Source organism: Drosophila arizonae, chromosome 5 (assembly GCF_054131065.1).
Source record: "Drosophila arizonae isolate 15081-1271.41 chromosome 5, UAZ_ARI_1.0, whole genome shotgun sequence".
NCBI classification, from domain to species: Eukaryota; Metazoa; Arthropoda; class Insecta; order Diptera; family Drosophilidae; genus Drosophila; species Drosophila arizonae.
Genome location: NC_142925.1, coordinates 14164548 through 14192332, shown reverse-complemented (window position 1 = coordinate 14192332; position 27785 = coordinate 14164548). Strand labels below are relative to the sequence as shown.

Here is a 27785-nt window from a genome sequence, read left to right as displayed (position 1 = left end):
AAAACAAAAAATATGTAAAGTAAAACGCGCGAAAAGCAGCCGGAAAAATACGCGCACACGTTTTTCGTTTTTTCCGAGGGATGTTTGCATATTTTTCCCCCATTTTTATTTTTTTTTTCGCTGTTATCCGCGTATTTTTTGTCACCCTCCCACTCCGGCCACCCGGCTTCCTCCGCCCACCCCTGGCCATCCTTCTTAATATTCTCTTCCCATCGTTTCCATTGGCAAAGGCGCTTTCACTTTTTTATGGCGCATAAAACTTGGCAGGGTGGCGTTTGGGCATAAATTTAAAAAAAAAAGAACAAAAAATTTATATATATATAAAAAAAGCGAAGATTTTCCGCCAAAAAAAGCCCAACTTTTGCAATGAAATGGCTGAGGAAATTCGTAAGGTGGAGCGCGAACGTTGGCAGGTGGGCGTAATCAGCCCCAAATACACATATTTTTGCACACCTGCCTGCGAGGCAGCGGTAGAGGCTGCCGAGGCTGCCAGGTAGATCAGCTAGCGGCACCATGAGTTCCAACATGTATGCCATATCCATTGCTATTGCCATTGCCATTGCCATTTCCAGTGGCAATTTGTCAATTGGATTGTTTTGTGGTGAATTAGAGGTATTCTATATCCCTATGGGAATATTTATATATGCATATTTGTATGTTACTCCCTCTGCATTGACCATATGAAGGAATATGAAATCATTCATTATCATAGTAGTCTATGCATATCCTAGTTTAAAGGACTCCCATATTCCATTGACATATCCAAATATCTGCATTCTGATTCACATTAATATCCCTATATATATGTATATGTATCCTTAGCGCTACTCATTGACATCCGCATTGACATCCGCATTGACATCCGCATCCGCATTGACATCCGCATCCGCATTGACATCCGCATCCTCATCCGCATTGACATCCGCATCCGCATTCCCTACCGCATTCATATCTCTATCCGCAAATGAATATAACTACATTCTATATATATTCTGCTATCTATATGCATATTTTCATATATTTTCATATTTCCTCTTTATGAATGATAGCATATCCATATCATAGCCATACCAATCTCAATTCTATTCGCAATTTGGAGCAACATTCAGTTAGCTCCTTAGATTCTGACTGCTCTGTACTCCCACTCCCATGTACGGCTCCTGTCCAATGCTTCCCACATTCCCAATTCCATTTCTATTGCCAATTTTGTATTTTTGTTCATATTTAGATTATAGTAACCCATGCGAAATTCACTTCAGGTTTTTGGCATTTCCAAAAATCATTGCAAATTATTATTGGGAAGTTCTTGACTTTAGACCCGATACGTTAGCATTCAACTAATTGCTTTCTCTTTCTCTCTTTCTCCCTCTCTCTCTCTCTATCTATCACTCGCTTACTCGATTTCTGTTTGGCATTTGATCCGATGCCAACAGACCACTGGTGACTCGTAAGCCTTAAGCTGGCGCTCAAGGTGAGGAAGCATCTTGCCTCGTACTCCCCCACACTGCTGAGCGCCGCGTTCACCAGCCTGAACAGCGCCTACCACAGCAGCAGTGACACCGCTCCGGACGAGGAGCCGGAACCGCTAAGCCCAGCGCATCGTCATCAACGGCATCGCCGACACAGTCACGGTCACAGTCACGGTCACGGTCACAATCACAGTCACAGCCACGGTCACAGTCACAGTCACAGTCACAGGGAGAACCACAGCCAGAGCGAGATGGGTGGGCCGACGCCCGTGGCCAGCAGCGAGGGTCAAACGTACTGTTTGCGCTGGAACAATCATCAGACGAATCTGGTCCAGATCCTGCACGCCCTGCACGAGGTGGGCAGCTATGTGGACTGCACCCTGGTCGTGGACGATGAACAATTCAAGGCGCATCGCGTTGTCCTTGCCGCCAATTCGCCCTACTTTCAGGCCATACTGCAGGATGTGCCGCAGGATCAGTGCAGCATCATATTGCCCGGCGTCAAGGGCTTCGAGATCGCCGCCCTGCTGCAGTACATGTACACTGGCGAGACGACGGTGACCAAGAGCCAGGAGCCAGAGATTCTGCGCACCGCCAAGGAGCTGCAGGTGAAGGGCCTCTACGACAACCTGATGAAGTTCAATCACAAGGCGACGAGTGTCTCCGATGAGCGCGCACAGTTCCAGAGCGGCACAGGCGCACCACTTGGCCAGTCGCACCACCACCACCAGCTCCCACACCAGCAGCAGCAGCCACAGCACCAGCACCACCACCACCACATCCAGCAGCCGCAGCACTCGGCGCCCACCTCCAGCTCCTCCGGCGCATCGGGTAAGCCCCTCAATGGCTCGGGCTCTGCAGCCGGTGGCGCCGATAGCAACTATGGCCAGCACCAGGCGCACCACAGCCAGCTGAACTCCTCCTCCGTGATCTCAACGTCCACACACATATCGCCCAGTGGCGCCATCTCGAGCAGCTGCTCGCCGCCGCCGCCGCCCTTTGGCGGCTATCAGGCGCCCTACACGAGCTACTCGGCCTCCGGCGGTGCCATCAATCCCATCATTGCCGCTGGCGAGGCACCGCTGACGCCCACGCACACCACCCCGCATCCTGCTGCCGGCGAGGCTGGCCAATGGCCCCTCTCGCCCTCGGCCGCTGCAGCGGCGATGCTGAATTCGGTGTACGAGTCCGCTGCCGACATGAATCCTCTCAAGCGCAAGAAGCTGTCGGCCATCTCGAGCATGCTGCTCAATACGACACGGGACACGCCCATATTGCGCAATGTGCTGGCCCAGGCCAATCCGGCCGACTCCTCCCAGCCGAACCCGCTGCTGCTGCCCGGCGTCAAGCAGTCCGCCGAGAAGACCACGCCCACGCATCACCACGGCTCGAGCGCCTCGGGCGGCGGTGGTGGCAGCCACAGCTTCAATGGCTCCGACTATGGAGGCGACAAGGAGCCGCTGTCCCCGCACACGGACCGCAGCTTCGACGAGGAGTCCGGCAGCGGCCAGACGGGCAAGAAGCCCGAATGGAAGCGCTACAAGCAGTACACCCGGGCGGACATGATGTGCGCCATCCAGTGCGTGCGCGAGGGCATGAGCGCCCTCCAGGCGAGCCGCAAGTTCGGCCTGCCCAGCCGCACGCTCTACGACAAGGTGCGCAAGCTGAACATCACCACGGGCCGTGGCACCCATCGCACGCCCAAGCGCAGTCCGCCCGGCGTCGAGTCCTCGGCCGCCTTTCCCTACTCGGCGGCAGCTGCGGCGGCCGCCGCCGCCCACAACTATGGCCAGACGGAGCTGGAGCGCGAGCCGAAGGAGCTACCACATGGTCACGGCCATGGCCACGGGCATGGCCAGTCCGGCGGGCACTCGCATCACGGCATGCCGCCCACAATTCCCCACTCGGCGGCTGCGCTGCTCGACCACGCCTTCCTGCAGCAGGCGCTGGAGAACCGTGGCGGCGACATAGCCGGCCGAGAGGCACTGCACGCCATGGCACTGGCCGCCGCCGCCCATGCGGCCGCCAATCGCATGTCCAGCAGTCCGCCCGGCTCCAACGGGCATGCGGCGCGCTCGCCCAGCCACTACGCCGAGGAGGAGAAGCACGAGGAGCAGCGCCTGATCAAGCGCGAGGCCATTGAGGAGGAGCGCGACGCTGACGACGAGGACGATCACGACCAGGTGGAGGATCTCTCGCTGGCACGCAAAGAGCGACCCGAATCGCCCTACTCCCCGGGACAGGCGCGCGCCGCCTCGCCCATGGAGGGCGCCAGCGTCATCATGCACTCCAATTCGGCGTCGCTCTCGACAAACGGCAAGGAGGCGGCAGAGATGGAGGAGGAGCGCGAGCGTGAGCGTGAGCAGCACCTGGAGGAGTCCAGAGAAGCAGCCTCACCAACATCCCCATCGATGAGCAACCTGCCCCTGGGCCTGGGCCTGGGCCTCAAGCGTGAGCTGCTGGGCAGCGACGAGGCGCAGGCGCGCACCGACTGATTGATGCTAACGATGGCCTGGCAGTATGCAGCCGATAGCCACGATTCCATATACTAGGCCACACACCTACACACACACACACACACACACACACACACACACGCACACTTAGACTCTTCTTCTTTCGGGTTTCGACGTTCAACGTGCTAAACTTCAAACTTATTTTTGTTGTGTTCTCAATCTTCATCGACTCGCCGCCTCGGCGTCGATCTAGCGGTAGTGAAGCTTTAAACATCATTAAAAAAAAAAGAAAACATTTCCCAGCAAAAAAAAAAAAAAGAATTCACCCACCCACCCAATTATTGCACCTTTAGAATGAGAGCAAAAGAAAAGGAACAAAAAAATGGGAAAATGAAAAACACGAATTAGAAAAAAAAAAAATATTAAATTGTTGTCTGCATCACTTTGTGCCTAAAAGAAATAGAATTATGCAAATAAATATATAGCATACCTATAGGGAGATATAGAGATATAGATTAGGCTTAGGCTAGACTTAGGAAGCACCCACACAGACACACACACACACACATTGCTTATGTCAACAAAAAGAAACTGTACACTTGCATAAGACTGAAAGTTAGTGGGCGTGGCAGAGCAGAAGAGGCTCAAAGTATATATAAATAGGGAAAAAAGAAACGAAACGAACGCATTTGAGAATGAATCCAGATGAGTTTTAACAAAAACATAAATTAAAACAAAAAACAAAAAACAAGAAACGAGTTAGCAATACTTTGTACAACTATCTTAAAATGCCAGTGATTTGTTTTAAAAATTATTTAGCTTATATATTATATATATATATAGTTATGTATGCTAAAAATGGATAGATTTTGAAACTTATAACCGAACTACCTCGAAAATAGCTCAACAACAACGTAAAAAATTAGTCTAATAATTTTTTAGATTTTGTTTAGATTTTTTTTTTTTTATTTGAGTTCCAAAAGAAGTTTCCTGGGTTGAATTTTATAAGACTGACACCGACTCACACCCACACACACACACACATACATGCATACATACGAACATACAACCGTTTATACAAATTAAAAACGTACAAAAATTTAAATTAATTAACCCTAATTCAATTGTAATTCATAATAATTTTTAGTTGTTAATGAAAAAAATGAAAAACAAAAACAAAATGATGCAAAAATCAAACAAACATGCGCTGGGGGCAATGCAATAGGCTCTATGTAAGTATAAACATAAATAAATATGCATGTAAGTGGGGGAATACCGTAGACGTATACCCGTATATGCATATAGTTCTATTTAGTGTTAATTCATTTGTTATACAATTCCTAGGCTAAGCGAGCGACTCTTAAGTTTAACAACAACAACCACAACAATAACAACAATCCCTGTGTACATAAAAAAATAATTAAAGAAACATTTTCAAAGTATTTTGACGTTATTAAAAAATTTAGTGTTAATTATGAATAAAAGTTCTTAAATAATTGTAATAAAAAACAAAACAACAAAAAATCAAATCTAAATTGTAAAAACAAAAAACACATTTTCGGCATATAAAGAGCAAACAAAATAAAAATGACTGAAAATATATATAAACAAATATATATATATACATAAATGATAAATAAATAATTATTGCGTTTTCTTTTATACATACATATATAATTCATATGAGATCGTTTTTAACAATGGTCAACTCGTATATTTATTACAACATTTACAATTGGCATATAAAAATAGAAATATCTATTGAACTATATATATGTATATATATTTATTTATATAGGTGTAATTGTGTACTAAATCTATTGAGGAGACACGATCAGACTTGTGCCATTGCAGCCATTCAAATGAAACTAGTGAAAGAGCTAAGAGCTGTACATTTGACATAGACTGAGTCGAGCATGGTCGACCACATATACATAGATACAGGGTATACAAATCAAATGAGAACTAATGCACATGAAGGAAACTGTAAACCAGTTCGACAACCAGGCGAAGCTGCTCCACACATATATACAAAGATTTAGGCTCAATCAAAGCCATATAGACATGGTCTACAGACAGCCCACGCAGTTGGGTGGATTGCGATTATCGAACTCGCAGATGCCGATGGCGAAGCGGAAGGGTTTGTGATGCGGCAAATGCATGGGCCGGTTGGATATCCAAGGCATGTGCGGTATGTTCAGCACACGCACCGTATAGCGCGGCAGCTGGACAGGCTCCTTGGCCACCGGATTATTGATGGACAGCTCGTGCTCGATATGTATGAGAGGTGGCTCATCGTTGGGACTATGACGTTCATGCTCGCAGTGGGCCAACAGCTTGGCCTCGCTCAAAAACTCCAGGCGGCAGTAGTTGCAATAGTAATTGATGCCCTTGCTGTGCAGCACCTGATGGCGATCCAATTGATGCTGAAACTCGAACTCATCGTGACACTTGTGGCAGATGTAGACGCCACGATTCTGGCGATGCAAATGGTAGTCAAGGAAGACCCTAAAAGATAACAAATAATGAATATAATCAATATCATATATATGGAGTATATATGTATGTATATGCTTTCGCTCACTTGCTGGTAAAGACGTCACCACATTTGTGGCAATAGAACCAGCTCATCTTCCAGTGTTGCATGTAGTCGTGCTTCATGAGATCCACCAGCGTATCCGTTTGATAGCAACAGTTGGGCACAAAGCACGAGAACGCCTTCAGCTGCACCTGGGTCTTGAGCAGATCCAGCAAATAGAGATCATACTCCTTATCCGTGGTTATCTGAGACTCCTCCAGCACATAGTCATCATAGAGCATGGAGAGATTTAAAGCGCTATTGCTATTGCTGCGACTGTGATTGACTATCCAATCGCCAGTGAAATTCATGCGCCTTGTGTACATCGTGTCCGCCACCGAGGTGGCATCATCGTCATTCTCCTGCTGATCCTCCTCAGCCTCCTCTTCATCCTCATCGTCATCATAGTCGTCATACCAGGCTACGGAGCAGGCACGCGAGCGTGAACGGGTCGAGCGCGCTTTGGTAGCAGATTCTTGCATGAGCAAAGCCTGTGGGGGTAAGGGAAGTATTATGAATCTCTATGCAAAGTCCATGGCGATGACTACTACTTGCCTCCTGCTTTGCACTGCATATCGTATGATGCAGCTCCCATTCGTATTTTGTGCCAAACTCCGCCTCGCACAGGCTGCAGCGGTGCCTGCACTGATGCGTGAGGCGCTGGTGCTGCCGCAGTGCCACGATGCCGGCAAATTCCTTGTCGCAGTTCTTGCATTGAAAGGTGCGCGAATGGCGGGGCGTCTGCTGTCGCAATTGTTCCCCATTGTCAGCATCTGCCACGTCCACATCGTCCTCAGCGTCATCATCCTTGCCCGCCTCGTTGAGCACTCTGCACTTGGGTCGACGCTGTGTCTGCTGACGCCAACAGCGACGCACGTGCACCGTGTAGTGATCCTTGCGAAAGTAGGCGCGCTCACAGTGCTGGCAAACCAGTCGAGTGCGCCACTTCCAGCCGTCCAGGGCGTTGCCGCTGTTGTTGTTGCGCAGACCACCCGATTCGGTGGCCGTGGGCGATTCGGGTGGCTGGGCCGAGTAGGCCTGCAGCACCAAACAGGACGAGCTGGAGGTGGATGTAGACGAAGCCGTTCTCACTGTGCCAATATCCTCCTCCTGTGGCAGTGGCACTCCAGTTGTGGACACCTCGGCATCCGCTATCGGTAGGCTGCACTCCCGCCGCTCCGCCTGCATGCTTGAGCCCGCTATGCGCTGCAGGCGCTGCATCAACGTCCGCGTTACCTCCGAGTGCATGTTCAGCTTGCAGACGCACTCCACGCATATAGCGCGCAGTGTAGTCTTGATTATATCCGCCTGGAATATTGCAAAATTATTGAATTTGTCATTTACTTCAGCTGTTAACTGGGCCCACTTACCGACAGCTTCCAGTCGCGGCTGAGACGCCGCCGCATTACACCGTTATCCCGCAGATCGAGCAGAGCGGAGGACGACGATTTGCTGCTGCCGCAAATGGTGCACGCGTCGATCTCTCCGTCCGAGCTATCCACTTGCTTAGCATTTTTCAGCTTATTGATAATGTTGCTGCTGCTCGACTCGGGCTCCGGAGCATCCTGCATGTTGCAGTTGGCACTTTGCAGTTCAAAATTTAGAGAGTTTTACAGCTACGCGGGGCAAGTGGAATTGTCGACTAGTCCACACATGTTTTGCCAGGCACTTTGATTTATTTTACACTCAAATGTTTCTTTTTTTGGCTTTAAAAATATTTTGTAATTTCAGCCAGAGCTGCAACCATATTTTATTTTTTATTTCTTACTCAATTGTCTTATCGGCGTTGACTTTTCAAATTTCCCAACACTGCACACGAATTATATACGATAGTTGCATAACAGCCCTGTTCAATGCGCAGGGTAATGCAAGTGTAAACAATCTTAATAAATACAATTTAAATGCGCTTCTAAATGGATATTTCTTCGGCGGCTAATGTTTATTTACGTCAGTTGGGCGAGGCTCGTCCACGCATTACCGAATTGAACACGAACATATTTACGAAAGGCGGACCCGCACCCAAATCACTTGTCGAAATATCTGGCAAAAGGAAAAGCGGGAAAACTTTTCTACTAATGCAAATTATTGCAAATTGTCTAATAAATTGTGATGTTATCCTAATTAATATTAGCCATAAGATTGACTATCAAGTGTTTGGAAAACTTGTGCAGGACGCTGTGAAAAATGCGAATCCGAATGCAACAGGCGTCCAATTGCAGGAGATTTGTGAAAAGTGCTTAGATTCATTGGAAATTATAAATTGCTTTTCATCTCAAAATGTTCGCATGGCCTTAAAAGCTTTGGACAATCATATATTGTTTGATAATGAAAGAATTAGTCTCGTTGCAATTGATGGATTGTGTGAATTTTATTGGCTTGATTTGCCACAAAATGTGCGAATTCGTAAATACAAATACTATATGAATATTTTGGAGGAAATCAACAAGATTTGCAAGAGATTTTACGTTTGTTGCATTTACACAGTGGACAGCAGTTTCTTAAAAAACTCTTATGCTCCATGCAAAGCGATAAATATAGATCACAAATTACAATTGAAGTGCCTAGCAAATGGCAAGCGAATACTGAATGACGAAGAAATTGTTATAGATGAAAGTGGAATTAAGTTTAAGTAGAAATATAAAATAAAGTAAAATACAAATTTGAAAAACAAACTCTGGCGCCTTTTTATTTTTAGTGAGTATGAATATCAATAACGATATAAATTATCGATAAGATTCTGGAATTGTAGTTGGTGCTTGTCAAGCTAATCGACATTTTTTATATTTGGTGCCATCTTTGGTTTTTCTGTTCGACGCGACGAGCAAAACGTGCTACTTTTTTCCAGCAGGCCGATTTTAAATATAAAAAAAAAACGTAAAAATGGGCGTACAAGTTGTTCCAATTTCCCCCGGCGATGGTAAGTAAAAGAGGAGTACTTTTTAATATTAGTTATTATTATGGCATTAACCTTACATTTGCGGCATTTTGTTAGAGAAGTATTTTTCCGTTCGCTATACACATACACATTTCTATACACTATATGCATACATACATATACATATGTATCTCACACACTCTCTCACTCTCTCCCTCTCACGCCTTCGTATTGCAGGTAGCACCTTCCCAAAGAACGGCCAGAAAGTTTCAGTGCATTACACTGGCACATTGGATGATGGCACCAAGGTATGGATATAGTGATAATTAATTGAAATATATTTGGTGTGGATAATTTTATTTTCTATATTTACAAATTACAGTTCGATTCATCTCGGGACCGCAACAAGCCTTTCAAGTTCACCATTGGCAAGGGTGAGGTTATTCGCGGCTGGGATGAGGGCGTTGCTCAGCTGAGCGTTGGCCAGCGGGCCAAGTTGATCTGCTCACCTGACTACGCCTATGGCAGCCGTGGCCATCCAGGTGTCATTCCTCCCAATTCTACCTTGACTTTCGACGTTGAATTGCTCAAGGTCGAATAAGTGTTCGAATGCAGCAAACAGCCGAAGACCCTGCCTGTGTGTGTGTGTGTTTTTGCATGTGTAAGCACTGTTATACACACATACACACTTGCACTCGTACACATCTTCAACAACAACAAGAACCTGGCGCGCGCTCCGGCAGTGGCAACAGAACCAAACAAGAACAATCCAACAGCATTTTAATTATATCGAAAACGAAAAAGAAGTGAATGAAAGATTAAATTAGACTTAATTACCAAGCACACACAGATCATTGAAAAAGGCAAACGCAATTACAAATAAAGATTTATTCAAGTGAAATTATATTAAAATTGCATTTTCATTCTCGCTTGCACACAGCATCCATTATCTGGTCAATTATTTCGTAGCGTTCTCGTTCATATTTCTGCGCATGCTTCAGCCAGTGACTGCGCACCCGCTTCCAATGGCCGATATTCTCGGCCAGCAGCTCCTCTTTGCTGGCGCCCTTCAGCTTCTCGTCCTGGGGGTTGGGCAGTCGGGGTGGAATGGGCGACATCTCGGTTTTGCGCGCCTGTGGCATTTGCTTTAAAACTTTCAATTCGCCGCTCAGCAATTTGCTGAGCACCTCCTCGGCATCGTCCTCACGCTTAACTATGGGCACTGTGCCGTCTGTGTTGTAGACCGCCACGTTGGGATTGCGTGGCTGGTTGGCCATCCAGGCGCGGCAAATGGGATAGAGCGGTGTTTTCTCTTTGTACTTGGACAGATCGAGGCTGCGTTCGAAGAGGCGCATTACATAGCTTTCACTGTGTGATTTTTGGGCTGCATTGTTCCCGCTTTTTTTGTAAAGCGACCGTTTGGCTTTGGATCTTCCTGACCCAGTTGCATTAGCAGATGTTGTTGGTGCTTCAGCTTCGGCTTCTGCTGCGGAATCACTCTTCACTTCGGCTTGCTGTTTTGCATTGGATTGAGCACGTTGTAGTTGCTTTTGCAGTTGCAGCTTCTTGGAGGGGCGTCCTCGTATGGGCAGTTCGGATTCCATGTCGTCGTCGATTTGCAGCAACGGGAGTGGTGCTTCGGACTCGTCCTTTGCAGCTTCTTTGCGGGATTCACGCGAGCGCAGTGTGCCCTCTATAGCTGTGGCGCGTGGTTTCTTTGGAGTCACTTTCATAATGTTGATGTTGATATTAATTTCTTTTTTCAATTCTTTAAATCTAATTTTCAAATGTAAACGCAGTGAATGGCAAAACTGCTAGTGATGGACGCCATTGGCGATAACACATTAATCGAAAGTATTAACGATTTTGAATTTAACAGCTTAGCATTGCAAAATTTAAAACAAATTTAATTTTTAAATAAACTGAAATTCGATGGGCAAGTTTAAATGCTCATTATAATAGCTCCAAATTTTTTCTAATAATTCCTTAAAAGCCCTAAACAAATTAACTATTATAGACCATCAGAAACCAACTGAGTTTTAAGATAGGTAGCAGATTATCGCTGTTCAAAGGTTTTAGGTTTATGTTAATGTTTTAGCGGGCGGCCAATTGAAGTAATCAACAACTTGTTTGCTTAAAATAATTAAGAAATACAAATTGAGCATCGCAAAATTGTAAGAGCTAGCCTGAATTGCGAGCAGCTGTTTAATGTTGTGCTGTTAACAATAACAGAACTGTAAATAATAACAGTTCGACCACAGTTTTGTTATTGTTGTTTATTTCTCATCTAGCGAAACGCGAATGATTGAGAGTCGCTTGAGATTCATGAAAGGGAACGGTTGGTGCGCGGAGGAGTGCACAAAGCTGTTGTGTTAACAAAAGAAAATTGAAAGTTAAATAGAAATATTAAAATATTTATATCATAAACAAATGATTTAAAGACTGTATGAACTATTGTGGTGGTAAATGTACATAAAGTGAAGTGATAATCTAGTTACATAAATTAAAACAAAGCAAAACTGTAACTCCACATTTACAGTAAGTGCAGTATTGCATTCCCTTTTCGCATTTTTATCAGCTCACCAGTTATTTGTGTATGCATGTATGATTGTTTTTGTGTGTGTTTTCAGTTGCATTTTGCCTCTATCGCTGTTGTTTTGTTTGGTGCGCGAGAGAGAGAGAGTGACCAAACTCGCTCTCACCACCACGCACTCACTAACACAAACAACATATTACTGCGTCGTTGCTTTCGTATTCTGCAATTCTCCCCCACATGTTCCCAAAATTTACTTTTCTTAGCTATTTATAGTGGCGATTTACTGTTACATTGGTAATAACAGCATCGCCACAGATAACATGTGTGTATGAACGCAGTATGAAGAGTGAAAGAGAGAGTGAGTGGGAGAGATCGCATTGATTGGCAGAGGGATGAGAGCGTGATATATTTCCTACTCGCATCTATTTCGAAAAGTCTTAAAGACTGTATATGTTTGTGTATGTATATAATATATGCATATGTATATTTATAAACACTCATGTATATGGCTATATAAACCATCGTGCTATCAGTGCCGCACGACAGTAAATTTTAGGTAGACTGCACGCCCGCCACAGCCCCAATCAGATTCGTCTGGCCGATCCATAGCCGAACAGCTGGGCATATCGGGCAAGTTCGCTGAACCTCTACACTCTACATACACATACATATATATTTGTATGTATAACATAAAAAACGAAACTATTTATCAAACCATATACAGCGTGTGTATGTAAATAAATATGTGCTCATATTTATTTGTTTACCCAAAATACATAAAAATTAGTTTCATAGACAATTTGCTGTTGTCTGTCTAATGTTGAGGATGGCGCAGCCGTCTAAACGTTTTGATTCTGCTTTGAAGAGTGCTGCTAAGCAGCGCGAGTTCGAATCCCGTTCCGGTCCGCCCGATCTTGTTGGCTTCTTTGACGATAACTCACGTTATTTGGCCGTAACTCATCGGGCAACATTAATTTTTTTTTTAAGTCTGCAAGAGTATTTATTCTTCGTTTTTATTTGGTATATATTTTTCGCTGAGTTGCATATAATCCATTGAATGGAACGAATGCAGCCAGCTCTATCTCTGATATCATAGTGTTTTAAATAACAACAGCGCTAGCGTCCTCTCTCTTTGCTTGTCTCTCATTCACATTTGCTCTCTCCTTGCATCTCTAAGTCGCTTCCACGCTGTTGCGCTCTGTGTGTTTAGTGACGTAATTTTCAGGCGTTGCAATCGAATTTCTTGTTTTGGTCTTATAAGAAAAGTGTGCTCAAACTGGTTTTGAGAGCTTTAACTGCGTCGCACCAAAACAAACTTGGTAGCTAGATGTGTGCAAGTGTGTGTGCTTATTTATAGAAGTATGTGTGTGGTGCATGACAACAAATACTCGCGACTCGCGAGCATTTGACTGGCATATGGATGGATGAGTGCGTAATTTCCGATATGGAGTATACAAGCCCATAGAAACATGTTGTAAATAAAGCGAAAAAATCAAAGCTCTTTTTTTTTTTATAAGCATTATTATGGCAACGGCCTTGACACGCTTACAACATCCAGCAGCAAACATGTTAATAGGCTAAACAGCAGAAGGGAGAATAAAACATAAACAAATGCGTTTGCATGTGAATTTGTATGTATTTAAAGAGTTCGACTCTATAGAAGATAATATTCTATTAATAAACGGGCCACCTTCTTGAAGGCAGGCTACACATGGGTGACATCATCTGCTGGTCGTCAAAGACGAGGAGAGAGCGAGGTGATAGATTAAATACACAAACTGCACTCAAAAAGTTTAAGAAATTTCATACCTAATCAATGGGTCACCCACTACTTTTGACCTATTAAAGGGATCCGCAGTGGGCGGACCCGAAAACTGGGTCAACTTTGTGTACATAAACAATAAAGGCGTACGCAACCTGTTTAAATAACCCAAAAACATCTATGTTTAAATGTAACTTGAAATAAAGATGAGAGCGTGCTTTATGCATACATATGTATATTTCAATACTATCGAAATACGTACGCCATTCTAATCAGTATTATATTATATTTTTTACTGTAGGTAGTGGAGTTAGCTTAGAAGACAAGAAAAGACTCTACAGATAGAGCGATAGTCTGATTTCGTGGTTCCTTAAGAAGTTAAAATTTAAAATTGGTTAAAAAAAAAAAAACAATATTTAAGTTTTAGTTTTGTTTTTAAAATTTATTTTTATTTTGTAACTCTTTGGACTAAGATGGTAATCGGAACTGAGCGCTTCACAAATATCTGATATTTGCCATCATTTTAGGCGTGAGTACTCCAATTTGGAGCCAGATTCAGAAACATGGGTCAGATCGTCGGATCCATGCAGAGCAATGTGGTGGAGGTGTTGAGTGGACGGCGTAAGCGAAGGCGTAGCACAGAATCGACGGTATCGCAGCAGGATCGCGAACGCGCCGAGCAGGAGGCCAAATCGCCAAAAAAGTGAGTGGGAAAATGATGATCGATCTTAACTGTTTACTAAAACACAAAATCGTTTTGATTTGCAGAAAAAAACTATTGACAACCACACAGTATATATACAAGGCGCTGTTCAAGGAGCAGAAGAACTCGGATGTGGCCGTGATGGCACTGGACAAAGTCTGGCATCTGCACAAGGTCTATCTTAGCCAGAGCCCGTACTTCTATAGCATGTTCAATGGATCGTGGAAGGAGGCGCAGCAGAATTTTGTGAATATTAAAATACTCGACGATCGGATCAATGTGGATAGTCTGGATGCTGTGTTTGGCTCAATGTACTCGGATGAAATTGCGATTGAGCCCAAAGATGTGATACCCGTGCTGGCAACTGCGACACTCTTCCACTTGGACGGCATCATTGACAAGTGCGCCGAGGTGATGGTGGATAGCATTGATGCAGAGACTGCGGTGCAATACTACGAGGCGGCCTGCCAGTACGGCGTGCTGAGCGTCAAGAAGTCCACGTTCCAGTGGTTCCAGATCAACTTACTTAGCATTTACAATAAGCATCCCAATCAGTTGCGGCACATCTCCATTGAGTTGATGACTCTGCTCACGGCTAGCCACGATTTGTATGTGATGCAAACGGAATTCTCGCTATATACGCTGCTGCGCACCTGGATGTTCCTGCAGCTGCATCCCAACTACGATCCCGATGATCCGGTGCAACGGGCCGAAGCGCAACGGACCCAGGAGAGGCTGGTGAATGCGGGCGTTGAGACGCATACGCCCAGCGTGGATGTGGTGCAGTGGGCATACTTCGCCGGCCGCATGGAGGAGCGTTCGTTTCTGGCCACGCCCGAGGGCCAGCCATATGTGCCCGTCTTCCAGAAGCTGCGCACCCAGTACCTGACCAATCACTACATGGACTTGAAGATCATATTCAACGACAATATCATTCCCAAGGAATGGCTCTACAAGCACATACACAGCCACTGGGATGCGCTGCTGCGCATCGATCACGGCCAAGAGGATGCGTAAGTGTTTAACTGGAAATTTCATGAATCAGAGTTAATATTGATTCCTATTTAAGCAGAAGTCCGCAGCAGCTGGACAAGGAGGAGTTCTATGAGAATTGCATGCGCTGCGGCCGTTTGCTAATGGAGCCCGGCTATCAAAAGTGGCGCTGGACGGGCTTTAACTATGGACTGGATCTCATACTCATCATGGACTCGCGGAGCCTGCTCATCCGACGCCACCATCGGCACGAGCACGAGCGGGTGCTCAGCTTGCAGACGATACGAAAGTTTATGATTCGCACTGTGGTGACATCAATCAATGCACAGCGCCAGGCGGTGTTTACCCAAACGTCTGAGATCACCACGCTGAGCCTGGAGAAGAACGAGGAGGTGTCGCTGATGGTGCTTGACCCCAAGCTGGTGCACCCGCTGCTTATCTCCATCAACATGCTGGTCGTGATGCCACCCAATCAGAGCTTCAAGGAGGTTGTGCCCCACAGCGAGGAGACGACGCTCTCGACCACTACGATACCCATTTCGGAGATTGGCGCCAGTTCTGAGCGCCCTCTGACTCCAGCCAGTGCTGATGATTCGGCTGTCTGTGTGAGCGGCGACTCGACGCCATCGTCGCCGTCGCTCGGACTGCGACCAGCTGGACGCTTTAGCTGGCCCCGCAGCAGTGCCGCCTTGACCAGCGATGGCGAGGCGCTCTGTCGCGACGTGGCGTGCTGAGCGCGTTGCACTAGCCCCACAAACCACGCCTCCACAAACCACCTAAGCATGCATCGTATTACGTCCCCTTTTAAGCACATACCACCTCGTTCTGTTCAAGGACTCGCCACTCGAGTCTCGTTTAATCTACATATACACACACATACATAGTTGTACATTCGTTCTCCGTTGGCTACAACTAGCGTCCGCTGTATATATACTTATAGCTATATATAGTTCAACCTTCTACTAACTGTACGCCATACAATTGTACATTTCCTCTAGAGCGCGTCGTGCCCCAATGCGTCCGTCTCTAAGTATATATATATATATATATTTTTGTAAAATCGTTTACATATTACATCCTAGCAATTAATGCATTACTATTTTGTATCCAGAACCAGTTAAGTTTATATCAGCACAATATTTTGTGCGCTCGGCACAAAGGTGTTTCAAAACCAATATATATATATATATGAGATATATATATATAGTATTTACGATTCTAAAAGTTAAGCTAACAATGCGGCTATCGAACTCAATGCGTATTCGAATCACAATTGCAAACGTCATTTAAACTAATTAACGTCTTACTTAAGTCCAATGCATTTTAATTAACCCCCACTAAATTATTATTAAATATGTGAACTTTTTAAAGCAACAATCAGTTTTTCTATTATTATCAAACATGCCTGGCGATATGCAAAGCAAGGGAATTACAGCAATCTGATCGATTGATCGATCAATCTTTTTTTTTTTTTTTTTTTTTGGGGTTTTTTTTGTTATATATATTATATATTTATTTGTAACAAATACTATTAGCGTATTGTAATAACAGAACTTTAATTTAAAATTGACCCGGTCAAACAATAACTATCTAGATCCCTGCCCGTGTAATATACATACAAACAAACAATTTCGCTATTATGTGCTATAAATACCATACCATACCATACTCCGTATCCATGTTCCATGTTCCATGACCAGGTTACATCAAATATTCTCTATACATATACATATATATATTAATGTATATATATATATATATATTTTATATAATTTTCGTTTTAGTAGTAGAAGAGCTCTGGGAATTTCGTCTCATAGACGGGCTTCTCATTGGTTGTCTGCAATTGAGCTGTTTTGCTATCGCTTTGCGTTATCTGGCGCTCCACGGCCAGCGAGTTGAAGAGCTCGTTTAGGCGATTTTGAATCAGATCGTGCTGGAATTATAAAGAGCACGATATTAGAGAAAATATTTAGTGGGCGCCGGAGAATTTACCTTCGGCTCGGTGCGTCGTATCAATTCGTCGAATTCGCCTTCACGGAAGGTGCGCACAATCTGCATTTGTCGCTCGCGTTGCTCTCGCTTCGCCGCCTCCGTGGGCTCGGCTAAGGCGCGCTTCATCGCATCAAAGTTGTATTCGGGCGATAGGGCTTTCTTGCAGACTCCTGGCGAGCTATTGACGCTATCCACATCGCCGTTGTAGAGCGTTAAGTCGGCAGAGCTATTCCGCTGCGTCATGTGGTTGCTAACCGATTCCACCCAGGAGTGACGATGTCCCGGGTTATCCGTCTGGTTGAGTGTGTACGGCGCACCAGTATTGAGACGCTGTGCATCCATGCCAGCATTCTGCAAGCATTCGCCCAGGGCTAATTTATCAATGGAGAGGTGAGGCAGCGCCAAGTTCAGGTTCTTGGTGACCACCTTCTTGGGCTCCAACAGCGGCGGCAGATAGTAGATGGCCTCCTCGCGTCGCGCCTCAATAATCTTTTGTGCATACTCCAGCAAATTGTTGATGCCGCTGACGCGCGAGATGAGCACCAGCAGCGCAATGGCAATCGAGTGCAAATTGCAACGATGCACTGCGCCCAAAGTCTCCACAGTGGAAGCCACTTGTTGAATTCTAAATGAGAGAGAGAGAGAGATTTATTAGAATTGCAATCGAAATTGGAAGCGGACTCGCCCTTACCCCAATATGAACAGCAGGAACTCCTGCACTGTTTCGCTGCACGACATCTCCACAATGAGGAGCGCAGCTGTATTATAGCTGGAGGTCAGGGCATCCACGCGATCCGATAGCGCCATGCTGTCGATCAGCGCCTGCATAATATTCGCGCCGTATTTGTGCGTGAATATGATGTCGGAGCGTGAGGGCGGCTCCTGGGATAGGGCAGGATACGGCTTGACGCTTACGGTGCTCAGCACCTTCTCGTTTTGATGGCGATCGAGCAGCGCCTGGAAGATCTGCATCACAATTATGCGCGTTGGATCATGTGGAGCGCGCGCCATTCGCAGCAGCGGCTGCAGGAACGAGGCGGGAAAGGCCTTCTCGAAGGATACTGTGCTATACTGGTTGCCCACTTTCAGCAGGGACTTGAGCAATATATTCTGCAGCATTTGATCGCTTTTGCTCTTCTTGGACAGATCGGGCACCGTGTTCATGATGAACAGCATGATCTCGATCTTCTGGTAGTCCGGATGATGGTTGGCAAACTCGCCCAGCGCATTGATCAGCGCCTCCTGGTACTGCGATTCCTCTGGTGTTATTTCGGTGGTTGTGCTAACGCTCGTACGCAAGTGGGTCAACAGATTATTAATAATATCGAGGGCAGAGGGTCCCACGCTCTCGCCCGCCGCAATGGCAATAATCTTCGATAGCACCACCGCCAGGGAGGTGCGTGTCTTGGGCGATGACTTGAAATTGTTATCCAAGTGCTGCATCAAGGTCTCCACCACGGTGTACGAATATTGTGGTTGTATAGAAATCATAACAATGCGGAATGTGTGTATGGCAAAGGTGTTGGGCACCCACAGCTCATGTCGATCCAAGTGTCTGCATGATGACGTAATGAACTAGGATTAATAATTGATAATATGGCATATGTTTGTTTGCTTACGTCAACAGCGGCTTTAGCACGCTACGTATGTGTCCAAAGGAGGCGCGTCCGACCAGCTCGCGCAGCACTTCTTCCGCCAGCACAGGGGGCGTCACATTGGTGGCATCCTCAACAGGTGTCAGGTCGCCCGACTAGACGAATAAGAGAAGTTATTGGTAAGCAGATCTTGGACCACTATGAAGCGGGGGGTAGGGTAAGTGCGGACATTGGGATTTATGCTAAACACATAAAGTATATCTATATATTATATACAGTGAAAACTCTACGAACTAAACGTTGCCTTGTCTGAACTTTAGAGACTGTTCGTCTATCTCTTAGCAGACGAAGTTTCCATACTTTAGTTGAGGCAACTTTCGTTATATACATTTACAAGGTTTAGGGATAGAGACATACACTTATGGAGAGTTTGATTAGTTATACTTGAAAGCAATTCAAATTACCGCCAGTAAATTTTTCTTCACAAACATAACGTTCACACAGAACTATTGTTGTGTTTCAGTTATGTGTGATTGTTGTGTGTTTAGTGTTGGATTAGTTTCGTTGGCATAATGACAGAATATATACGAAAACAACGAAAAACAACAGAAATTAGTTGTGAGGCTCGAGATTTGCCAATTTCATAAATATGTACGTATGCATTCAATAATATTGATTGAACTTCGTTTGGGTTGAGGGAACACACCTGCATATTGAACAGCAGCGAGGGCACAATCTTCTCCATGTGCTGGGCCTCCCAGATATTCTCGACCAGATCGTCCGACACGGTTTTGCGTATAACACCCTGTAATCCTTTGATGCCAGCCAGACGGAGGCTGTCGCGCAAATCGTGGCTGTCGCTGTGACACATGGAAGAAAACTTTGAGATAAAGAAGTCGTAGCGTCGATGATACGAGGGCGTGTCCTCGTTTATATTAGCAAACTTAACAAACTGAAAGAAAGATTCAGAATTAGTATATAACAATCAAGCTCTCATTAATGGAATTTTATGGAGCATTTCCTACCGAATTAGTTGCCATTATTTTTAAATTCGGATTCGAGTCCTCGAGCAGCTTTTGCACCATGCGCAAAAACGATTCCACAAACAAATTGAGCGTGGTTTGAGCATGACAGGCCTGCAGCAGCAGATCCATTGCCTCCATGGCGATCTCGGCTAGTCTAGAAGAAAATGTATCATATAAGTAAATGTTATTTATAATTTATATAATCTTACTTGTAGCGTTTGCGATTGATGTCTTTGGTGGCCTTCTGATACAAATACTCGCCGATGCGATCCAGTTTGTCCGGCGAGCTGAGGGAGTAGAAGGTCAGCTTCTCCATGTTGGACTTGACGAGACCATCCTCTGGATTGACGGGGAAGATGTTGTCAACCAGACGCTTGTAGCGCGGCCGCAGCGCCGAGCAGCAGCCGCAACAACCTAGAAGAGCGCAAGGAAAGGCGCATTGCTTAGATGGATTAGGCAGGCAGACGTGTATGCAGCGATAGGTAAACATGCGATGCAGGCGACGCAGTGTCTCTGTTGTGTCTTCGGCAATGGACGAATGGTGACTAATAGACAATCAACCCTGAAAGGCGAACCTTGCTGCTGTTCGCTACCAGGTGGACTGGGTGCGGTGGCCATTTAGACCAAGTCGTTTATCTTATCACCCATAATCGTTGCCATTTTTACAAAGAGAATCGACACGAGTCGCGTGCTAAGAGCGAATGTTGCTGTTATTGTTGTATTGCTCTGCGTGTGTGTGTTTTTATGTTGTGTTCTCTTTTCCTGCACATCTTCGGCAAAAATCCTTGGATTTCGTCATCGATCGCTGGCGTCATTCAATCATTCATTTATTTGTCTCGAGGTCAAATACCGCTACTGTTATTTCTATTCTGACCAATCACTTACCAGGCATGTTCGCTCAACAGTCGTTTATTTTATGTTTTTATCGCGGCGTTAGATAATAAACGCGGCGATAAAAGTATTTCGCTGTTGTAAATTTGTGTGCTCGAATATTTGTTTTTCTCTTTGACTACTTTTACGATGAGTTGCCACAGTGTTTCATATCCAGCGATCTGGCAGCACACTTCTATACTTGAAGTTGTCTGCGCTGTTAACAGTGCTGCTCCTCAGCAAAACAATATTTGATTGCAGTTGGGCGCGAGAGTTGTGTTTTTGTTTTGTGTGGCTAATAATAATGTGCGTTATCAAATATGAATAAAATATTATACTTACAACTCGGATCGGTGCATTTCTGTACAAAGCTATCGAAAAATTCCGGTAGTTCTGGTGGTTCAAAGCAGCAGCGTATTAATGCCATTATTACCTTCTGTTTTTTTTTTTCTCAATGAAGAAAAGAGTGCGTGCGTGTGTTAATACATGAGTATGTGTTGGTGTGTTCCTTAGTTAAAATCAGCTGTTGACATGTAACGGGAAGAAAGCTTTCGTTTTCACTCTCCTTCAAGCTTTTCTTGCTATTTAAGGTACGCATGTATGTTTGTATATTTAATATGTATGTATATAGATATATTTTATGCACGTGGGCTATTATTAAATGCTTGGCTTTGTAAGAAGATGACCCTCTGGCATTTACATAAGGCAGCAAGTGGGAGCACAACACTTAACACTAACATTAATCATATCAACAGAAAGAACAATCTAATGTTATTAATCAATTTATATTTCAATCATTGTTGCTTTTCGCGTAACACGCATCACAATGTTATTATATTTAGAATATTTTGTAATTAATTGCTTTTTACTTTATCGCGAACTTGATTCATAACGCGCTTTGTACTTTACAGTCGAGAACAAAAATAGGTACTGAACACAAAAAGTTTTGTACTGAACATAATTTGTGCAAAAAAAGCTGCGCTTTGGCATTTAACAGGCTTCCCCCAACGAAAGCTTTCCTAACGCTGCAATTAATATGGGAAAAGCTCAAGGGATTTGCTTGAGAAAATAAAATCCCATTCACAACTGTTGCGGAACAGTTGTGGTTAAGCTGTGTGTATGTGTGGGAAAGAAATTAAACCGTTAGACACTCGACCAGGAATGCTGAGAATGCCTGAGTGAGTGCGAGGGAGAGAGTCCACTTGGCACTGTCAGCCTGGCCGTTGTTGAAGTGTAAGAGATATGGCGAATGCTTCACACGACACATTCGTGCGTTGACAACTTTATTAAAGTTAAATGGGCTCCTTGCAAAGAGTGTGTGCGTGTGTGAGGGACAGAGGTAGAAGAAGATAAGGCAGAGAGCGTGAAGGAGGGGATTTCGTATGGAGTGGACGTGGGACGACAACAGATTGGTGCTTTATAGTTTCTTGACCGGTTGACGACGATGACAATCGATGATTTATTTGTATATTTTGCGTATTTCTTCATATTTTTGATTAATTATTGAGATATTCAAATATTCAAGTGTGTGTGGAAATATTTGCGTGAATTATTTTATTCCGAATGTTGTTGTTGTTGTGCTTGTTGTGCGCTCAGCTACCTGCTCAACTGGCTGCCTACATGATTTGCTTTGTTTATGACACTTGCCAGAATAGTTTCAGTTGCCTCGGGGATTAGCGCTCTTTCATAACTAACTTATCTACAAGACGAATTAATTAGTAAAGCGATCAGCGATGAGTTCTGATGCTACGCAAATACACTCAAAGAAATTATGAAACTTTAGGTATATAAAGAAAAATAGCTGAATTTTGCATTAAAGCTCCAAGTTGAATGTTCTAAATTGCTATTATTTCAATATTAGTCTATAGTGAAGAATTATATACTGAAAATATTTAGGGAACTTTAAAATATTCTAAGTACTCAAATAGCAATTGAATACGCTTAATATGTTATCAAGTGATTTAACTATATTTTATATACAAAATTTTTTATAAAATTAAATTTAGCCCATTTCTTTATCTGAATTAAAGATAGATACATAATCGAAGTTTTTTATTTACATTTTAGAATATGTGTTAATTCGTATTCCAATTTATTTATAAAAAATCTTTCTCGTTTCATTATTTGTTAATACGTTTTCTCATTAATTATATTTGCTATTTATTTATTTATTTATTTATTTTTTTTTGTCGCTGAGTATAGCTATATTAATAATCATAATCCCAATTTAAATATGTAAATGATTATTAATTATTTTAACTAAATTCAGCCGAGAGCTTAATTATATTCGAAATTCACGATTTGAACTTAAAGTTATTTTGGGAATTGTTAAAAGATTTATATTTCATTTCTAAATTCAAGAATGAAGGTATAAGAATTATAATGAAATAGATTTAATATAATTAGTTTGCGTTTAATTGAATTTAATTGTAGTTTTTATTAGGTTTTACGAAAGGGCCATTTCGCTAAGTGCAGCGATTATAGCTAGCCAATATCGTGATTAATGAGCTGAGGTGTGGTGCTGGTCAATGCTGTCTGTCCGGGAGAGGTTACTGTTTGTTTGTCTTACGCAGCATCCGCAGCAGTAGAAACGGCAGCAGCTGCTGGTGTTGATCGTGTCTGTCAGGCTTTGCTGCACAGAATTTCCATATTATTTCTAAGATACAAACCTAACGAAGATACTAAAACTGAAGCTGGAACTAAGTAAAGAATGTTTTTGGGCGAGCTGGTTTCACTTGTTTACATCGCCAACATCAACAGCCCAGCCAGCCAGTCAGCCAGCCACAAGTTGCCTTCATTTAAATCAAGCCGAAGAGAGCAAGAGACACAGAGAGCAAGATCAAGTAATGCAGAGAGAGGGAGAGTGAGAGAGCGTAAAAGAAATGCCGGCTACCTGTTGCTCTGTGCTGCTTACCCCAGCTCGGCTCATTAAGCTCCAAGACGCTGAGCTTTGACGCTCACGACGCAAAGTTTTGAGCTTGTAATGCGGATCGTGCGAGTTTTTAGCTTTAGTCGACTTTCAGACGTGACGGCGTTCACCTGGCTGAACCCAATCTCGCTCGTTCGCTCGCTCTCTTTCGGTTTAACGTGTGTGTGTGCGTGTGTGTGTGAGCGCGCGCGTTTAAGATGCGCGATTTGTTATACAAAATTGACAACGATTAATATATACATATATGTAGATATATATATACATACGAACTGGTCAGCACAGCTGGTAACCCTAACTCGCTTGCATTTGCATTGCAATTAGGAAATCAATATTGCATCTCTCTCGCACTCTCTCGAATATTTGCGATCAATCGCCAACGACCATCGGCACGTCCATTCAACTGCACTCAACCCACACACATAGAAAAAGATGAAAAAATAAAATAAAATTAGAAAAAAATTAGAAAAAAAAAACAAACGACTTTGTGCGCAGTGCAAAAAGCAAAATCGTGATAAATTTTCGCTGAAATTGTGCAAACGATTTTTTGGTAAAGAAAAAAAAAACAAACATTTAACAACGACTGCATGTGTATGAGTGTGTGTGTGTGTGTCTGTATGTGCAGGTGTCTCTCATCTGTGTGTGTGTGACTAATTAAGAATTTGATGTGCATTTGCAAAGCGATTTCAAAAGAAGATCGAACTACACTCGCCTCAACAAGTGTAACAATTTGTTTATTCATCATCAGCAACAACAAACAACAGCAACTCAAATAACAACAACCAACGACAATAACAACAACAGCAACAACAACTAGTGTAATTAGAACTGCGCAAAACGCTTTTAGCCGCAATTTGATGAGGTGAGTCGCTTCGCTGCAATAGAATTGTAAATACAATTGTCACAAATACTATTTAACGTGGGCTTTCCAAGGCATCCAAATGAACTACAGTAGAGCTACGCTAAACTCGACTTGCAAACAATAAAATTTCTGACTCTGTAACGCTTGTACTTTTTTGTAACCAATTGAAATTATTAAAACAAATCTAATCGTAGCTATACTAAATAATTAAAAATTAAAAATAAAAACAAGAAGGAAATAACGTTAAAAAAACGAGAGATTTTTATTTCTTTTTCTGAATTATTCTGATCGCTGTTTCGTGCAATTTCTTATCTTAAATCTCGATTTTTTATGACACTAAAATATTCTTAAAGTTTGTTCCAATTACACAGATACCAGCTCTGTGTGTGTGTGAGCGAGTGTGCGTGTGTGGGTGGGTGGATGTAGCTACACTTGTCGAAAAGGCCAAGCAAAGTCTGATTGAAAATATTTCTGCTCTGAGCCTGACTAGAATTCCAATAAGCATTCCAATAAGAATGAGTGCTGCTTATTGCAGGAGTTTAAATTCTTGATATGTATTTTAAGATAATATGCAGGAAATTTGATTAGCATACAGTTGCTTCGAGGAGGCATTCCAATATGACAGCCCTAACGTGTTTAACTAAAAACCAAAAAAAAAAGAACAAAAAATTCATATAAATGCAAAAAAAAAGAATGAATTAAGTTTGTAAAATTTGATTGATTGTTGATTTTAATCAGCTGGTCGCTTAAAAAATTATTAATTCAATTTGAAAAATGCATAATTTGAGCTCGTATAAATTAAAATTATTTTAAAACACTTACGTTAAATAAAATAATTAATATTATTTTAAAACACTTTCATTATAAAACATATACATTTTAAAAAATTTATAAAATTATTTAAATTAAATTTTAATTAAATAATATAAATTTTGCAATTTGAAGTTGAAGTTTATTTTATAATTTTTTGTTTACATTATTATTTTATGTATCAATTTTTTTTTTATTTTTTTCTGTTTTATTTTTAAAATTATAATTCGATAAATTACTTATTTTTTTTTTTTTTTTTTTTTTTTTTTTTTTTTTTTTTTTTTTTTTTTTTTTTTTTTTTTTTTTTTTTTTAATAATGTCAAACGTTGAGACCATAAGAATGTCTAATGCCTATTTAGAATTTATTATAAATTTCTATGATTGCTGATATCAATTAAAATTTGTCTTCAATTCTAACTTTAAGGAAATTCGAATTTTCATATATATATACTGTTTTCGCTCAGTGCATTCGCAGCCAACGCATTGTTATGAGTGGTAGACACACGTTTCTGACTCATTTGGCAATTGTTGAAATAAAAACAGCTAGCTGATTAATAGTTCTAAACACATTTGCCCTAAATGGAGCACAAATAAATTGAACTGTTACCCTTTTGGCTAGCACTTTTTATACCCTGAACCCATTTTCAATGGGAAATCAGGGTATAATGGTTTTGTTGAAATGTATGTAACAGGCAGAAGGAGGCGTGGCAGACCCCACAAAGTATATATATTTTTGATCAGGGCGACGAGCTGAGTTGATTTGGCCCTGTCCGTCTGTCTGTCCGTCTGTCCGTCTGTCCGTCCGTCCGTCTGTCCGTCTGTCCGTCTGTCCGTCTGTCCGTATGTATGAACGCGTCGATTTCAGAAGATATAAGAGCTAGAGACTTCAAATTTTTTTTAAAATGTCCGTAATTACAGCGCGCATATCAAGTTTATCATTAAAAATCGATAGCTCATCCCGATCTTTTTTTATCGATAAAAAACCTTTTCGAAAACCAGTTATAAAATTATATCTTCTACACCTTTATTGCTAGAGTCTCCAAATTTTTAATGTATGCTTACATGCAATTTATACAATTTCGGTTTTTGTTAAAATTTACCCCCACCCTTAAATTCACCCCCTCACCCTCACTTTTGTAAAAAGCGCATTTCAAATATTAGAGACTTGTGCTTTGGCAATTACATGCATATCCATGTTATAATCGTAATCTAAAAGTTTCATGAAGATCGTACGTCCACAAAAGTTATTAAGCCATTAAGTTCTCATAGTAAGCGCTCACTGCAGCCCATGCGTGTTTATGCGTGGGTGCTTGTGTTGTGTATGTGTGTGTGCATGTGTATGTGTATGTATGTGAGTTTGTGTCTGTATGCGTGTATGTATGCCTGTGTGTGTGTGTGTGTGCGTGTTTCTTGTGTAAGCTGAAAGACGCGAAAAATTATTGAAATATCTATTGCTCCAAGGGTTCAGGGGATCTCGTAGTCGAGCAGTCTCGACTAGAGCTTTCTTACTTGTTGCTCTTGGCTTAAAGTAATTCATAGCTCAAAGAGCCAAGACTTTCTTTCGATTTCAACACAAAAACTATTGGCAATTTAACATTTGTAAGTTCATAAATATGCGACCTCTCTAAGCTGTCGACTTGAAGCTGTTTGTTGTCTGTGTGTGTGTGTGTGTGTGTGTGTTGCGGCGATTGCTTTGAATTTCAGATGCAAATTAATAACCAATTATAATGTGAATAAAAAATCTTAGTTATCATTATGATGTTTCTCGTGTTTGCCCGAATGATCATTCCGATGATAATTCCAGACGAGAGCTGGAAACTCTCGTCTCACGTCGCACACGAAACGGAAATAGAATTCTGAAGGCCTTACAATGCAATCTATAAATTTATAATGTGAATTTCGATATTTCTTTACAGCTGTAAACTTTTTTGAAGTGAAAGTTTCAACGACTAAGTCTTTCTAAGGGCATGGGCGTGTTTTGATGCTCGCTCAACGAGTGAAAATAGTTGATGTGTCCATTAGGTCGTGCTGTATGGTCTTTTATAGAAGTCCTAACAGAACTTGAGACTTAATGGAGGCAGTCCAAACAGGAAATAGATGATATGCCCTTTTTAAGAGCATCGTCGTGTTTTGATGCTCGTTCACTGAGGGAGAAGAGTTGATTGGGTTTGAGTTGAGTTGAATCTGTTGGACCGCCAGTGCGCGCTAGTGGGTTACCATAAGGTCTTTAATAAAATTCCCATTAGAACTTGATTCTTATTTTAGCTAGAAACAGGAAACATGATATAGATTTTAAATATTTAACTTAAATAGCTACGCATGGCAAATCAATT

At 42.8% G+C, this 27785-nt stretch overlaps 8 protein-coding genes across 12 annotated transcripts in view; 5 read left to right on the top strand and 3 right to left on the bottom strand.

The window, feature by feature from the left end:
• Nucleotides 1-1432: 1432 nt before the first annotated feature.
• On the bottom strand, nucleotides 1433-8279 carry LOC108616669 (uncharacterized). Its single transcript, XM_018012051.2, has 4 exons — nucleotides 7874-8279; nucleotides 7059-7811; nucleotides 6510-6994; nucleotides 1433-6433 (listed from the first exon to the last, which is right to left on the bottom strand). The coding sequence occupies exons 1-4, from the start codon at nucleotides 8072-8074 to the stop codon at nucleotides 5995-5997; spliced, it is 1878 nt and encodes a 625-aa protein (XP_017867540.1). The 5' UTR covers nucleotides 8075-8279; the 3' UTR covers nucleotides 1433-5994.
• Nucleotides 1721-4246, top strand: rib (BTB/POZ domain-containing protein ribbon). The gene has a single exon (XM_018012050.2). It carries the CDS (start codon nucleotides 1721-1723, stop codon nucleotides 3962-3964), a length of 2244 nt encoding a protein of 747 aa, XP_017867539.2. The 3' UTR covers nucleotides 3965-4246.
• Nucleotides 8280-8374: 95 nt separating the features above from the next.
• Xrcc2 (X-ray repair cross complementing 2) lies at nucleotides 8375-9384 on the top strand. The gene is made up of 2 exons (XM_018009154.2): nucleotides 8375-9197; nucleotides 9253-9384. The coding sequence occupies exon 1, from the start codon at nucleotides 8417-8419 to the stop codon at nucleotides 9134-9136; it is 720 nt and encodes a 239-aa protein (XP_017864643.1). The 5' UTR covers nucleotides 8375-8416; the 3' UTR covers nucleotides 9137-9197; nucleotides 9253-9384.
• Nucleotides 9263-10290, top strand: Fkbp12 (peptidyl-prolyl cis-trans isomerase Fkbp12). Its single transcript, XM_018012057.2, has 3 exons — nucleotides 9263-9420; nucleotides 9616-9686; nucleotides 9761-10290. Exons 1-3 carry the CDS (start codon nucleotides 9384-9386, stop codon nucleotides 9977-9979), a joined length of 327 nt encoding a protein of 108 aa, XP_017867546.1. The 5' UTR covers nucleotides 9263-9383; the 3' UTR covers nucleotides 9980-10290.
• mip40 (Myb-interacting protein 40) lies at nucleotides 10252-11266 on the bottom strand. The gene has a single exon (XM_018012056.2). It carries the CDS (start codon nucleotides 11109-11111, stop codon nucleotides 10299-10301), a length of 813 nt encoding a protein of 270 aa, XP_017867545.1. The 5' UTR covers nucleotides 11112-11266; the 3' UTR covers nucleotides 10252-10298.
• A 393-nt stretch (nucleotides 11267-11659) lies between these two features.
• Nucleotides 11660-16749, top strand: gcl (germ cell-less). 2 transcript variants are annotated; one of them, XM_018012052.2, is made up of 4 exons: nucleotides 11660-11916; nucleotides 14204-14379; nucleotides 14445-15392; nucleotides 15452-16749. In XM_018012052.2, exons 2-4 carry the CDS (start codon nucleotides 14240-14242, stop codon nucleotides 16104-16106), a joined length of 1743 nt encoding a protein of 580 aa, XP_017867541.1. In that variant the 5' UTR covers nucleotides 11660-11916; nucleotides 14204-14239; the 3' UTR covers nucleotides 16107-16749. The 2 variants fall into 2 exon arrangements, with proteins under 2 accessions (XP_017867541.1, XP_089328321.1); XM_089472195.1 differs by lacking the exon at nucleotides 11660-11916 and adding an exon at nucleotides 12659-13233.
• Nucleotides 16735-21792, bottom strand: stmA (Protein EFR3 homolog stmA). Of its 3 annotated transcripts, none has more exons than XM_089472192.1 (9): nucleotides 21197-21792; nucleotides 20194-20398; nucleotides 19985-20138; nucleotides 19666-19911; nucleotides 19424-19465; nucleotides 18984-19114; nucleotides 18056-18919; nucleotides 17365-17989; nucleotides 16735-17305 (listed from the first exon to the last, which is right to left on the bottom strand). In XM_089472192.1, the coding sequence occupies exons 1-9, from the start codon at nucleotides 21279-21281 to the stop codon at nucleotides 17153-17155; spliced, it is 2505 nt and encodes an 834-aa protein (XP_089328318.1). In that variant the 5' UTR covers nucleotides 21282-21792; the 3' UTR covers nucleotides 16735-17152. The 3 variants fall into 3 exon arrangements, with proteins under 3 accessions (XP_089328318.1, XP_089328320.1, XP_089328319.1); XM_089472194.1 differs by lacking the exon at nucleotides 21197-21792 and adding an exon at nucleotides 20870-21065; XM_089472193.1 differs by lacking the exon at nucleotides 19424-19465.
• A 2053-nt stretch (nucleotides 21793-23845) lies between these two features.
• The window catches only part of blo (bloated), a 38554-nt gene continuing 34614 nt past the window's right edge, over nucleotides 23846-27785 (top strand). For both annotated transcript variants that reach the window (XM_089469690.1, XM_018012048.2), the window contains exon 1: nucleotides 23846-24642. The gene's annotated coding sequence lies outside the window, so the exon portion shown is untranslated. The remainder of the gene's footprint in view (nucleotides 24643-27785) is intronic.